The sequence below is a fragment of the Bufo gargarizans genome, chromosome 2 (genome assembly GCF_014858855.1).
Source record: "Bufo gargarizans isolate SCDJY-AF-19 chromosome 2, ASM1485885v1, whole genome shotgun sequence".
NCBI classification, from domain to species: domain Eukaryota; kingdom Metazoa; phylum Chordata; class Amphibia; order Anura; family Bufonidae; genus Bufo; species Bufo gargarizans.
Genome location: NC_058081.1, coordinates 228,727,617 through 228,741,748, shown reverse-complemented (window position 1 = coordinate 228,741,748; position 14,132 = coordinate 228,727,617). Strand labels below are relative to the sequence as shown.

The window sequence follows — 14,132 nt, the reverse complement described above, 5'->3', positions numbered from 1 at the left end:
ACTGAACCAATTACAATGCAGTTCAGTAAATGAAAACTGATGCAAAGGTGTCCATAGTCTGTAATGTAAGGAGACATATACATTTTCACATGATTTATGTAGGGGTTGATTAAGAAATTAACTTATAACCAAAATAATGTGGTATGTGCTTACTTCCCATTTATCTAATATTACAGTCATTAATAGGGGACATCTGCAATTCTCCTAGAATTCTTATTGCTTCTATATTTGTTTTTTTCCCACAGAGAAGATTATATTTGCTGGGATTTGTTTATCCAGGAAGCAATATTTGCAGAATAATGAGCATTTAGTGGGCTGGAATCCAGTTGAGGGCAATATATCTGTGCTCTGTGGGAAATTGTATCTAGGACAAAAGAAGAGTATTTGGCATCAACTGAAAACTAAACAGAGTTTACCCAAATTCCTTGAGTTTAATGTATAAACTCCTGATTTGCACTGTAATTTAGTTAGGTCATTAATGGAATACACAATGTATATATAAGTACATAAAATAAATACATCAGTAGATTTCTAAATGCACAATTTCAACTTTCACATGTAACACATGCTTACTTTAATATTTTATCCTTTTGCTAAATTTTACAAAAATCTTTTAGAATTTTAACTTTTGTTGTTTCCACCAAATATAAAACATTTTGGTTCGTGTTTTTAGAATATATAACTCATAATTAATGAATTACAAATGAATCTGTTAATTAGGAGACAATTAAAAGATTTTATAAATGGTAATCACTCTGGTTTGTGTGCATCCTGTATGTAGCATTTCCTGTTGTATCCAACCAAACCCATGATACTCTTCTCCTTTCTCAGCCACACCTCCAGCACCGCCCCTAACAACACCCAGTTAGTTTATGGCTCCTCCTACCCAGCTAGTTACATAGACACTGCCCTATCACTGCCCCTAACAACACCCAGTTAGTTTATGGCTCCTCCTGCCCAGCTAGTTTATGGCTCCTCACATCCAGCTTGTAACATAGACACTGTCCCTGTATGGACTTACCATTACAGGAAATAAGAAAGAGCTGCTTGGACAAGGTCATGTGACCATAGCCCAAAACTGCACATAGAAGCAATAAAGGGAAAAGAAATACAATACAAAATAATAGCTACCTTCACAAATGATTAAAGGATGTTAATGCAAAACAGAAACCCCCTTTAAACTCCTCAGAATAGGTAGGATAGGTCATCAATATTGTATTCCCAAAAAACCCAAGCAAGCCAGTCATTGGGAAAATATTGTCCAGTCTATAGACATCATGTTATGGAGCTGAGAAGATTGATGTATTGTTAGAAAATTTTTAGTTGTTCAACAGACAATTTCATTGACAGGCTTGTATGTATGAGCATGCATAGAGAGATGGTTGTCAATCACTGATTAGGACCACCAACTGGACTCCTAGGGTCAATGATTTAAATAAAAAATACAAGCAATACTGAATCTGTTCCCACATAACTATACACTGATGAGCAAAAGGGTAACGATGTTTTGAACTTTTGACTTTCAGGCTCCATATCTCACCATCCACTACAGCTTAGAACGTGAGACTACCATCATTTTATAGACAATCATCTTGGCCATCTCATACATAATCTGGACTTGCAACTATTTAGCATATCATTAGTTATGCAGATTCTTGTCATGTGACCGCATTGTTACTGTTTTGCTCCTGGTGGTGGAACAATCATTTTCTTCTTGTATACTACAAATTACAACCTGTTCTCACGTTCCCTAAAAGCTCAGTGTGTTATTAGGTTGATTCCCACTTGAAAGGTCACTGGTTTGAATCTAGGAGCAGCCATGAAGATTTCCCAAGAATAAAGAAACACCATCATCCAGCTCATTGATAGTGGTATCTCTGCCAAGAGAATTGCCAAGCTGCATTATGCGAGTAGTATTACAGCTGGAAGAATATGAAATGATGTCCATCTATCCATTCCAAAGCCAAGAGGTGGACGTCCAGGCAAAATATCGGAGTCAACAAGTCGGCTCATCACAAGGTCTATCAGTTCTGGTGCAACAAACACTGCAGTGGAGGTGGCTGGTATGTTTCATAATAGTGAGATCACAGATGTCCATCCAAGCACTGTGTGTCGTGCATTACACAAGTCTGGAATGGTGCCCCGAAAAAAGGTGAAGAAGCCTCTACTTCACTATCGTCATAAGAAGCGTCAGCTTGAATTTGCAAAAAAGTACGATCAGTCGACAGTAGAAAATTGGAAATGGGTGATTTGGAGACATGAGACAAAAGTCAAATGACTGGGCTCTGATGGGTGCAAATGGGTCTGGAAGAAACAAGGGAAAGGAGGCTAACGGATCAAGAAATTGAAGGAACTGTCAAGTTTGGTGGAGGAAGCCTGATAATATGGGGTTGTTTCACAGCCAAAGGTGTTGAATATTTGACCAGGTTCATGGGTGGTCTCATTGCTGAGCTATATGTGAGTATCCTACAGGACGGGTTACTTCGTACACTCGAGTAGTGTTGATCGCAAATATTCTAATCGCAAATTTTTATCACGAATATCGGCACTTAGAGAATTTGTGAAGATGTAGAATATAGTGCTATATATTCGTAATCGCAAATATTCTATAATTTTTTTCCATCAGTAACCCCCATTCTTGCTTGTTGGCCAATGAGAAGGCTGCAATATCTTTGTCTGAGCTTAGCAACATCTCTAGCAACCAATAGGAAAGTTGCCTATCCCTTTACTATATAAGAACCTGCCCAGCAGCCATTTTCTACAGTTCTGAGAGAGAGAGAGCAGTGTCATTGCTGTGCTCTGTGCTTTCCTCTGAATCCTATTCCTTATCCAATTACATTAGATAGTTAGCTCATATATATAATACAGATAGTTAGTGGGAGATAGTCAGTATAGGTTAGATAGTGATATAGTGTAGCTGATAAGTTCCAGTGCATGATAAAATGTAAAGTTGCATGTATTGCTCAAAAAATATGCGCATCATTAGTGCTGATTTGCACAATCGCGAAAATAATGACGAGATCACGAATTCTAGAATTTGCAAATTTAGTGCGAATATTATGTGAAAAATTTGCGAAATATCGCGAAAACTAATATTGCCTATGCCGCTCATCCCTACACTCGAGTACAATGGGTATAAAAAAAGGATAACATAGTGTTCCAGCTGGACAAAAACGCGAAGCATACAGTACGCCAAGATTGGCAAAGAAATGGTTCAATAACAATGAAGTAGAGGTGCTGAATTGACCTCCACAGTCCCTAGACCTTAACCCAATAAAACACTTGTGGGTAGAGTTGAAGAAGAAAAAGCTGTATTCGTACCTATTCTGACTCCGATTGTTGTAATAGCGATTTATCCCTAGTGAGACCTCTATGCCTGGCCTGTATAAGCAGATATAATCACTGCGGACAATCCTTATCAGATAGCTTGAACTCAACAACACCGAGTTTATCCATGTAAGTTGCTTTATTCTGTAAGTCAGAGAACAGAGTACAGCAGAACAGATGGATTCCGGTATTGTGCGGTCAAAAGATGATGCTTTCGTAAGCAAACATAAGAACACATGTGTATCTGTACATATGCTGGAGCAGTATGAAGATACAGGAAGTGAAGTACACAGAAGAAGGGGTGGAACAATGAAAGGAAATGAATCACAGATATCACAAACAAGAAAAACAAGTGCAATACCAAAAACGGCCACTAGATTGGAGCATATAACCAAATATAGAATATATGAATGGTTCAATGAATTAAACTATATAGATTTTAACTGTGTAGCAGCACAGTACCCCAGTGAGTCGATCAGCATGCACCAACATTGGGAACGTGTAGAAGAGACCTGGGAACAGATTTCAGTCAAGACATGCTTGAATCTGATTGAGAGATGCCCAGAATGATTCAGGCAGTGTTGAAAGCCAAAGGTGGATTTACGAAATACTAACAAAATAATACAATTTTGATTTTTAGGAGCAAAACAGTAACAATGCAGTTATATGACAAGAATCTGCATAACTAATTATATGCTAAATAGTTGCAAGTCCAGTTTATGTTTGAGATGGCCAAGATGGTTGTCTATAAAATGGTGGTAGTCTTACTTTCTAAGCTGTAGTGGATGGTGAGATATGGAGTCAAATCTTCAAACATTGTTACCCTTTTGCTCGTCAGTGTATACCAATAGGTTCCCACTGCTCTACAACCTATTGCCTGCAGATCGGACTTCATGTACAATGTTCTGTTTAATACAAGTCATCACATACTGATGGATCAGAATACATTTATTAATATGGCAGTTCAATTTGAGTTAGTGTCACTACATACAATGTTATTTCTCTATGCAAAGGAAAAGCAAAGTAAATAGTATTTTTCTGTTACTTTTTCTCTCAGCCAGTGGCGTACCTGCAATGGAGGCACACCACATGACTGCTATGGAGTCTGGGAAGGGATGCCCAGCTCTGAACTCCTTCTTCTGTTCTCAACATGCAAACTGCACCACTAGGGGGAGCTCAGTGCAAATAAATGTTTACAGCTTCCATTGCAGTCACCGGCAACTGTGTAAATTCCTATGCACAGAGCTCCACCTAGTGGTGGCTTCAGGCAGACAGTTTTATAGTACACTGTATGGGAGAAGCTTCAGACATTGAAATGTATTTATCCGTGTATTTATGCCAGTTGACAAATATGGTGTTCAGAATGAGCCTCATATTTATGAAGCACCTGTTCCACTTTTTCTAACTTAAAAATCACAGAAACTGGGTGGAGCAGGGTGCCCATACAAACTTTTACTATAGAGCCCTATGAGATCTGTTTGCATCCCTGCTGTCAGCTATTATGTAAATGAGAAAAGAGATGGCATACAGGCCCGGTTCCAGACTTTTTCCTGTGTAATATTGATTTGTTTAAAGAAGGCCACCGAGTCTGTGAGGAGCCTCAGGACATTTACACCTATTGTCCTGGAAGCCAAATTGCCATACCAACCTGGCATTCTGTACAGAGGCAGTATCTGTGAATTCATCTGATGTCATGCTGAATAATGGAACTTTGTTAAAGTTTCCAACTCTGTTCTAAGGGAGATTACAAATCAACAGATTACAATTTTCAGCTTTGTGTCAGTGGGGACAGACATTGAGTCAGTGGGGACTGACATGAAATCCTTGCACCTAATGCATTTTATATCTGTGCATACGCTGGTATTAGCTGGGTGGCTACCCTTTGCAGCTCTATGCTTTTATCTTGTTTTATGAAAGATGGCTGGACCATTGTACAAAACAGTCACTTCTGGCTTCTGTTAGGCTACTTTCACACTAGCGGCTCGGACCTCCAGCGGGCTGTTCCGTCAGGTGAACAACTTGCCGGATCCGTCCTGCCGCTAGTGACCGCGTGCCTCCGGACTGCCGCTCCGTCAATGGGGGTGGAGTTCCGGCGGAGGCACGGCAGCGCACTGCGAGAGGCTGCTGGAATAAAACTACGACATGTCCAACATTTATTCTGGCAGCCTCTCCCCACGCGCTGCCGTGCCTCCGCCGGAACTCTGCTCCTCCCCCATTATAGTCAATGGGGACGGAGCGGCAGTCCGGGGGCACACGTTCACTATCGGCAGGATGGATCGGACAGGCTGTTCACCCGACGGAACAGCCTGCCGGAGGTCCATGCCGCTAGTGTGAAAGTAGCCGTAGCCCGGTTTCCTCATAGATTGTAAGCTCCTGTGAGCAGGACTCTCACACCTATTGTCTGAATTAGTTTGTTACCCTACAGTGCCTGATTATATTTGTACATGTACCCTCTGATTGTAAAGTGCTACTCAATATGTTGGAGCTTTATAAATTAAAATTATTATTATTATTGTTATATATTCCAGATAGTTGGAATATCAGACGCAGTATTGGAAAATATTTAACATAACATTGTATTGTAAAATAATAAATGTATGTACCCATGTTTTTCCCTACTTCATGCAGATCTGTGTCTGTAATTGATAGCTTTTAAGAATACCAAGGATATTATAGAGTGTTTTTTCTGACGCAGCCAGCAATGTCTCTATACATTCCCACAAAGCTTTGGAAGGACATTTTGGTTAGCTTGCTTTATTTCCCTGCCTGTCCTGACTATAGCCTATTGATTTGTATGGGTGGCATGTGACTATTCATTAAGTAGGTTATCCCCTGAAGAATATTATATTTAAATTAAGCATAAAATTATAAATACATTAGGATCCAAAGTATGGCCTTTTACTTAGTATGGCGCCAACTGCTGTTCAAAGGGTATAGCAGTATGCTGGTGGACAGGCACTCAGCCACTCTTCCTAAATCCATTTCTCTGGGTAATGATTCTCTGTTCACCCCAAAGCAGCCAAAAGAGGTGGCTCTCAGCATGTGTGGGAAGGATCAAAACCTCTTCATTCATATGGCAGGATAGCCAAGAAGACTCCTTATTATCTGCTTGTTAGAATTGTAGATCTGGACTGGAAGAGAAGGGGTTATATTGTCAGCTCTCAGAGGTGGGAGCAGACTGTGTCCTGAACCTACAAAGAGTAGTTGGGTTCTTTCTCTGGCAGTAACTACTGATGGCATGGGTATGCTGGCAGACCACCACAATCAGCTTATCATTTGGAGACACAACCCCTTTAACCTATATCACCCCTTATAGGACCCCTCCTGTATGGAGATCAGAAGCTTGAGAGGGGCTTAAGGTGTGTTAAAGGATTTTTCTGGGCTACAGATATTGATGACCTGTCCTGCAGATAGATCAATATCCCATCGGTGTGGGGTCTAACACCGGGCATCCCACTAATCAACTGTTTCCAGCCCCCGTAGAGCTGGAAATTACACAGTGCACGGAGCCTTTTACTCCCACTCTGTACAGTGGTAATCTGAGCCTGAAATACCTGGTCAATGGGGGTGCTGGGTGTCATAACCCCCACTAATCTGATTTTGATAACCTATCCTGTGGATAGGTTCTCAATATCTGTAGCCTTGGGGAACCCTTTGAATGTATACTAGATATTAAAGACATTAGTCAGCAGATTTGTACCTATGACACCGGCTGACCTGTGCCCTTGGCAGCTGAAGGCATCTGTGTCGGTCTCATGTTCATATGTGCCTGCATTGCTGAGAAAAATGATGTTTTAATCTATGTAAATGAGCCGCTAGGAGCAACAGGAGCGTTACCGTTACACGTATAGGCTCTGCTCTCTCTGCAATTGCTGTGCCCTCTCTATTTTGATTGACAGGGCGAGGAGTGATAATGATTTCTCTGTCAATCAAAGTGCAGAGGGCACGTCAGTTGGAGAGAGATCTGAGTCTCTAAGAGTAACGGTAACGCCACCATTGCTCCTAGGGGCTCATTTGCCTATATTAAAAATCCAGTTTTCTCAGCAATGTGGACACATATGTACATAAGACCAACACAGATGCCTTCAGCTGCCAGGCGCAACAGGTCAGCCAGTTTCATAGCGACAAATCTGCGGACTGATGCTGTTTAATAAATATGTAGGAATTAATTTGCCAATGCAGATGTATGGCCAGTAAATCAAATTGATGTAATGTGAACTAGAAGAAACACTATAAAACTACAGTGTTAACATATCATCAACTAGAAAAAGAAAAAAAGCCATAAGCCTGTTCTGGGATAAGGCTTCAGGACTACTGTCTTCAGTCCCTCCTCCTGGAGAGTGTGCTGCCTGCGGTCACAGACAGGGGACGTGGTGAGCCGCGCTCCAGTCCTTTTAAACCGTGAGCTCTGCGTCTCTTAACCAGTGCTGAGCCGGGAGGCTGGCACCGCTGGAGGGGCTAGTAGGTGCCCACAGGCAGTGCCCATGGAGTATGACAGCTGAAGTCCGTATTTCTCCAGCTCTGCAGTCTGCTTGGATCCGTCCACCATGCTGCACTTCGTGGTCAGTGCCCTGCTTGTGTGGAGCGCCGCTCTGGGCTGTCAGCTGTCCTCTGAATGGAGACACCTGAGTGAGGGCTGCAGGGCAGAGCTGGCCCAGATCATCGTCTATGCCAAGGTGCTGGCAGTGCACGAGGAGACCCACAGCAGCATATTCAGCACCATGTACAACTACCTGCCCTGGCAGTACGAGGCAGGGGACAGCACCTTCTTCTACTCTGCTGAGATCGAGCTGCTGTGTGACCAGGCATGGGGCAGCATGCTGGAGGTACCTGCGGGCTCCAGGCTGAACATCTCTGGCCTGGGGTACTTTGACTGTCACTCCTATACTGTAGTGGAAGGGCACTCCTACTTCTTCTTTCTCAGGTGAGTGAGGATCAGGTGTTGTGGATGAAGGGAATTCATTGCATAAGGCGCCTAGTAGCTCATTACTGGGGTGATGTTAGAGATGTCCACTTATAGCTGAAGTATTTTCACGTAATATGAAAACTTACTGCACCCAATGAGCAGAGTATATAATGGTTGATGGATTTTAACAATTCAGATAGACTTCTGTTCAGAGACAGATCTCATGGTATTGCTCTTAGTCACATAACTCTGCTGCATGTCACTCAGATGGACTGTAGTAGAAATCCCTCTATGTAAAACCAACCATGAGGCATTTCCTCAGCAGAAGAACTGGAGGCAAGTAGTTGTTAGTAGCTAGTGTGTGTGTGTGTGTATATATATATATATATATATATATATATATATATTAGATCAGGCATGGCCAACATGCGGCTCTCCAGCTGCTGGAAAACTATATAACTCCCACCAGTGTCGGACTGGGGTACCTAGGGCCCACAAGTAAAATATATTTTGGGGGCCCACCATATGGATACATTCAAAATTTCAAATATAATAAGTAATCTAACAAGTTTTCTATATGAACATAGGCCGGTTGAGGTGCTGTACATTGAATATATGTATGTAGTGCACTAAATCTAATGTGTTATGTGTCACTTGTGCAGGGGGTGAGACACAAGGGGCCCACTTTACCGAGCCTGACTCCCACCATGCCCTGCTGTAGGCTGATAGCTGTAGGAAATCTGGGCATGCTGGAAGTTGTAGTTTTGCAACATCTGGAGAGCCTCAGTTTGGCCATCCCTGTATTAGATAGATATGACAGAGATAGATAGTGTTGGGCGAGCATGCTCCAGTCTCCTCCCCGCACGTTTGTTGGCTTCTACGCATCGTACAGGTGAGTACTGCCATTCAATTTACCGTAATGCCGTAGCCATGTTGGCTAATGGCATTACAGTGATTGGCTGGCCGGAACGCATTATCGGTGACACGTGTTCGGCTCTGTCTTAGTCTGGGAGAACTGTGCTGAAGAAGGGACAGATAGTGTAGGTAGTGAAATACTAATATTTTTGTTGAAAAAACTTGTTAAACTTTTAAGGACTATTGTATCTGGCAGCAATATAATTATTAGCGCAACCTGCGCCAAATTGCGTGGAATTGTTAGAGAGACCCAAAAGTCCTTTTAAGGACTATAGTTGTAACTGGCAGCAATATATATTTATAGCGCAACCTGCGCTAAATAGCTTGCAATTGTTTGGCCGCTGCAGACAGCGACATTATCTGCCCTACATCTCCTGTATAACGTTTGCGTATGCGAAATATCAGTGATATTCATTCAGTGTAATTTTTTATGAGGCAGTTGTGACAGCGACATTACTTGCGCTATACCTCCTGTATAACGGTTGTGCATCCTAAAATTATCTGTGACATTCAGTGTAGTTTTCCATACATCTCCTGTTTAGGGTCCATTCCCACGTCCGTATGTGTTTTGCAGATCCGCAAAAACACGGACACCGGCAATGTCCGTTCCGCATTTTGCGGACCACACATCACCGGCACTCTAATAGAAAATGCCTTTTTTTTGTCCTCAATTGCGGACAAGAATAGGATATGTTCTATTTTTTGTATTTATCTGCAAATGCGGATGCGGACAGCACATTCCGGCCCTATTGAAAATGAATGGGTCCGCACCTATTCTGCAAAATTGCGGAATGGATGCGGACCCATTTTGCGGACGTGTGAATGGACCCTTAACGTGTGCACATCCTAAAAATATCTGTGACATTCTGTGTACTTTATTTGCACATACACTTACAAAACCTGCGCCACTGTACGTGTGGCATACTTGCAAGTATATATACCATTTAATATGCGCCGGGAAAGCAGTAAGGGACAGGGAAGTGGCCGTGCTGCTGACTGTGCACGCAGAGGACATGGTCCTGGACGCTGTGAAACAGTGCCTGCTGCCAGAGCACAAGAAACACACTCATCCATGATACCTAGCTTCATGTCCCAGTTTGCAGGGCGGCACAGGACACCACTCCTGAAGTCAGATCAGTGCGACCAGGTGGTCGGTTGGATTGCAGCAGATAATTCAGTCGGTTAAGCACCACCCTGTCTTCCTCAAAGTCTAGTCTCAGTAGCCAAGAGTCTGGTCAACAGAATCCTCACCCTGAAACTCCTTCCTCCCACCATGGAGAGTCTTGGCAAACAAGTGATCCCACACTCTGATATTCCGAGGAGCTCTTTTCAGCGCCATTCCTTGATTTGGCCCTCTTGCGAAGGCCGCTTGAAGAGGGACATGAGGAGATCTTGTGCCCTAATTCCCAAACTCTGGAGCATCCACAGTCAGAAGAAGATGACGGTGGGGAATGGCAATTAGTGTTTCACGAGCTGGATGATGATGATGAGACACAGTTGCCAATAAGTCAACCACAATTAGTGTCTCAAGACTGTATTCCTATGCACCCCTTCCACCACTAAAAAGGGTATATGGTTCAATCTCCCTTTTCTCATCCTCCTTCTCTTCCTCCTCCATCATATCAACATGCTTATTAGGCTGCCCTCGCTCCTACTGTTTTAGCGAGTCAGCTCAGCAGCAGGCCCTCACTTATAATGTTTTTAAGGGTCACCAGCAGGCCCTCACCCATAATGTTTTTGAGGGTCACCAGCAGGCCCTCATCCATAATATTTTTGAGGGTCACCAGCAGGTCCTCACCCATAATATTTTAGATGGTCAGATCAGCAGCAGACCCTCACCCCTAATGTTTTAGATGGTCAGATCAGCAGGCCCTTTGAGGGTCACCAGCAGGTCATCAATCATTTTTCAAGGGTGTGTATGATGCCCTCCTTTATGTGTAATAAAGGGTCTATTGGAGTGCCGGTTCCTTGTAATTTTTGGCAACCCTTTCACTTAGTGCATAGGCTTTATGAGTGTAGGAGTCCCACTACCTGAACGATTGTACCAGAATGTGAATGAATCCCTCCTTTATGTGATATACAGGTTGTATCGGAGTGCCTCTTCCTTGTAATTTTTGGCGGCACTTGCACTTTATATACAAGTAAATATTCAGGAACTAATGTTTCTTAACAATTTTTCCTCTAAAATCGATTTTATCTTCGGTTTTGTGCATATTATTGTCAGTCTGTAAAAGTGGAGTACTACTTGTACAACATCGTTCCCAGCAGTGACCTGGGAATCCAAGATGCATCCAGACATCCTCCCCATGCTGTTCCCGAGCCATTTCAGTGGTGTTTCCATCAATTTCTGACCTTTTCATGTGAACCAGACACCCTCCCCTCTTCAGGACAGCGGGTGCCTGGTTTAATGCTCGGGTTCGCCCATTGACTCCCGAGCATCCCGAGGTGTTCTACTCGAGCACCTGAGCACTTTGGTGTCTGACCAGCACTATAGATAGATATGAGATAGATAGATAGAGTAAATAGATACATATGTGATATATCAAACATTTTCTACATACACAAAAGACCCATTACTCTCAAATATTGTTCACAAATCTGTCTAATTCTGTGTTAGTGAGAACTTCTCCTTTGCTGAGATAATCCATCCCACCTCACAGGTGTGGCATATCAAGGTGCTGATTAGACAGCATGAATATTGCACAGGTGTGCCTTAGACTGCCCACAATAAAAGACCACTCTGAAATGTGCACAGTTTTGCCTTGCTGGGTGGGGGTTCAGAAAACCAGTCAGTATCTGGTGTGGCCACCATTTGCCTCACGCAGTGCAGCACATCTCCGTCACATAGAGTTGATCAGGTTGTTGATTGTGGTCTGTGTAATGTTGGTCCACTCAATAGCTGTGCGAAGTTGCAGAATATTGGCAGGAACTGGAACATGCTGTCGTATACGCTGATCCAGAGCATCCCAAACATGCTCAATGGGTGACATGGCTGGTGAGTATGCTGGCCAGAAATTGTGTACAGATCCTTGCAATATGGGGCTGTGCATTATTATGCTGCAACATGAGATGATGGATCAGATTCTGGCTCAGGATTTTTTTTCTTTTTTTTTGTTAGCTCAAAAAATACTTTGTGTAAATATAACCTAAGGTTATGCTACAGGATCTGTGGCAGAAACTCAAGGCTGATCTGCATGGGGCTATAGGTGAGCTAACACCAGTCACTGAGGAATTCTGGATCTACCTTTTTACTCCCTTTTGGCTCATTTGCCATTGTACACTTGACTAAATTTTAGCACTCCATAAGCATTACTTACCCAAGTTTTTACTTATAGTTTGGCCTGGAAGTATGAAATGTTCATATCCATGCACAATACTGTAGTTGATGTAGATATTCCTACTCTCGCACTTAATATATATCAGTCATACACACACTAAAGTATTCAGTTTGTGGGAAGAGTTAGCATTTCTCCAGTCCATAAACTAGAAACTTGACATTTCTTAGACACTAGACAAATTGTCTGTTGGGGTTATGCAAAATCCCCTCGGGTAACTTGTGAGTTTTATGATCATTTTCTAAATTTTTATTCTATGCTAGATCTTGATACAAAGTCATGAATTAATCTATTTTATTGTCTTGTAGAATGGACGAGAATTACAATATGCTCCCACATGGAGTGAATTTCCAGGATGCAATATTTGCAGATACTCAAGACAACTGGAGACTCTTCTCAGGTCTTTTCCAGTACTCCAACTGTTCTCAAGGACAGCAAGTAATATATGAATTGGAAAGCCATGAAGACAGTAGGGTGAGTTTTATTTGGAGTTACCTTGACATCAGTCTGTTGAGATGGTTTCAAGAGTCCAGTATCTCACTAGAGGATTTTGTACCAAATCTTTTCAAATATCCATGTGAGCATACAATCAGGTTTTTTTTTCTATACTTTTGCTACAACTTGGGGACATGAGAACTAAAAAAATTAATAAATTATGTTAATAATAATTATATAAATAATATTAATGATGCTTTTCTTCATTTCCTGCAAGTATTAGTTTAGTTCAGTGCTTCCAGGATTTTTTCCTTAATTACCCAAAACAAGCAGAAAGATGTAGACACAGAAGCTACATCAGCTATCTCACCTAAAGTGCTTTATTTGCATCACTACTGCTCTGTACTTCTCGATAATATCCTATATGGTGTTTCTGAGTGATTCTGAGTGGGAGACTTAGGGAACAGAATCAATTTTTTTCCATGTGCAGTCTATGGGAGACATTATAATAGCTAGGCTCTACCCACAAGCTCAGGGACAACTGAGAAATATAGATGGAGTATGAAGAGAATATAATGGCCAGAAATCATGCACACACACAGTAACATCTAATTCTTAAATATTGCCTTAAATGACTGCTATGAATTAAAAACTGTATTAACACTTGATCAGTGATCAGTTAATCTTTTGTACTACTGTATACGCTGCAATACTTCTGTATTGCAGCTTATGGTGATTTTTATGACATTCTATTACAGGTTGTAATAGGAGAAGAAAGATGGCAGACCTTCGGGTCATCACTAGGTCCACACCTTCTATAATGACCTCTTGTCACCCTGCAATTGTGTTGTACAGCAGGGGAAGGTGATCATGATACAAAGGGAAAAGCCTCCCTCTCTTTAACCACTCAAATGCTACAGTTGATAATGACCAGGGAATGTAAGGGGTTAAATGGCTGGGATCAGTGTTATCGCCTATCCCAGCCACTGAAAGCTGGTGTCCACTGTATTAAACAGACAGCAATCACTGCGTATGGATTGGACTCAGATGCTGAGCTCCCTGTGTACAGCCTTTTTGGCATCACAGTAGAGGTGATAAAAGTATGATCACTGGGGGTCTGACCGCTGGGAGCCAGACCAAGCACAAGAACAGGATTTCCCAAGTTCTCTGTTCGAATTAAGTGGTGGTGCGCATGTGTGACCACTGCTCCATTA

At 42.2% G+C, this 14,132-nt stretch overlaps 1 protein-coding gene across 1 annotated transcript in view; it reads left to right on the top strand.

Moving 5' to 3' along the window:
- The first annotated feature begins 7,711 nt into the window (after positions 1 to 7,711).
- CCDC3 (coiled-coil domain containing 3) overlaps positions 7,712 to 14,132 on the top strand; it is a 102,279-nt gene continuing 95,858 nt past the window's right edge. Inside the window, exons 1-2 of the mRNA XM_044276753.1 lie at positions 7,712 to 8,251; positions 12,792 to 12,957. Coding sequence (XP_044132688.1) covers positions 7,875 to 8,251; positions 12,792 to 12,957 — 543 coding nt within the window. The 5' untranslated portion in view covers positions 7,712 to 7,874. The remainder of the gene's footprint in view (positions 8,252 to 12,791; positions 12,958 to 14,132) is intronic.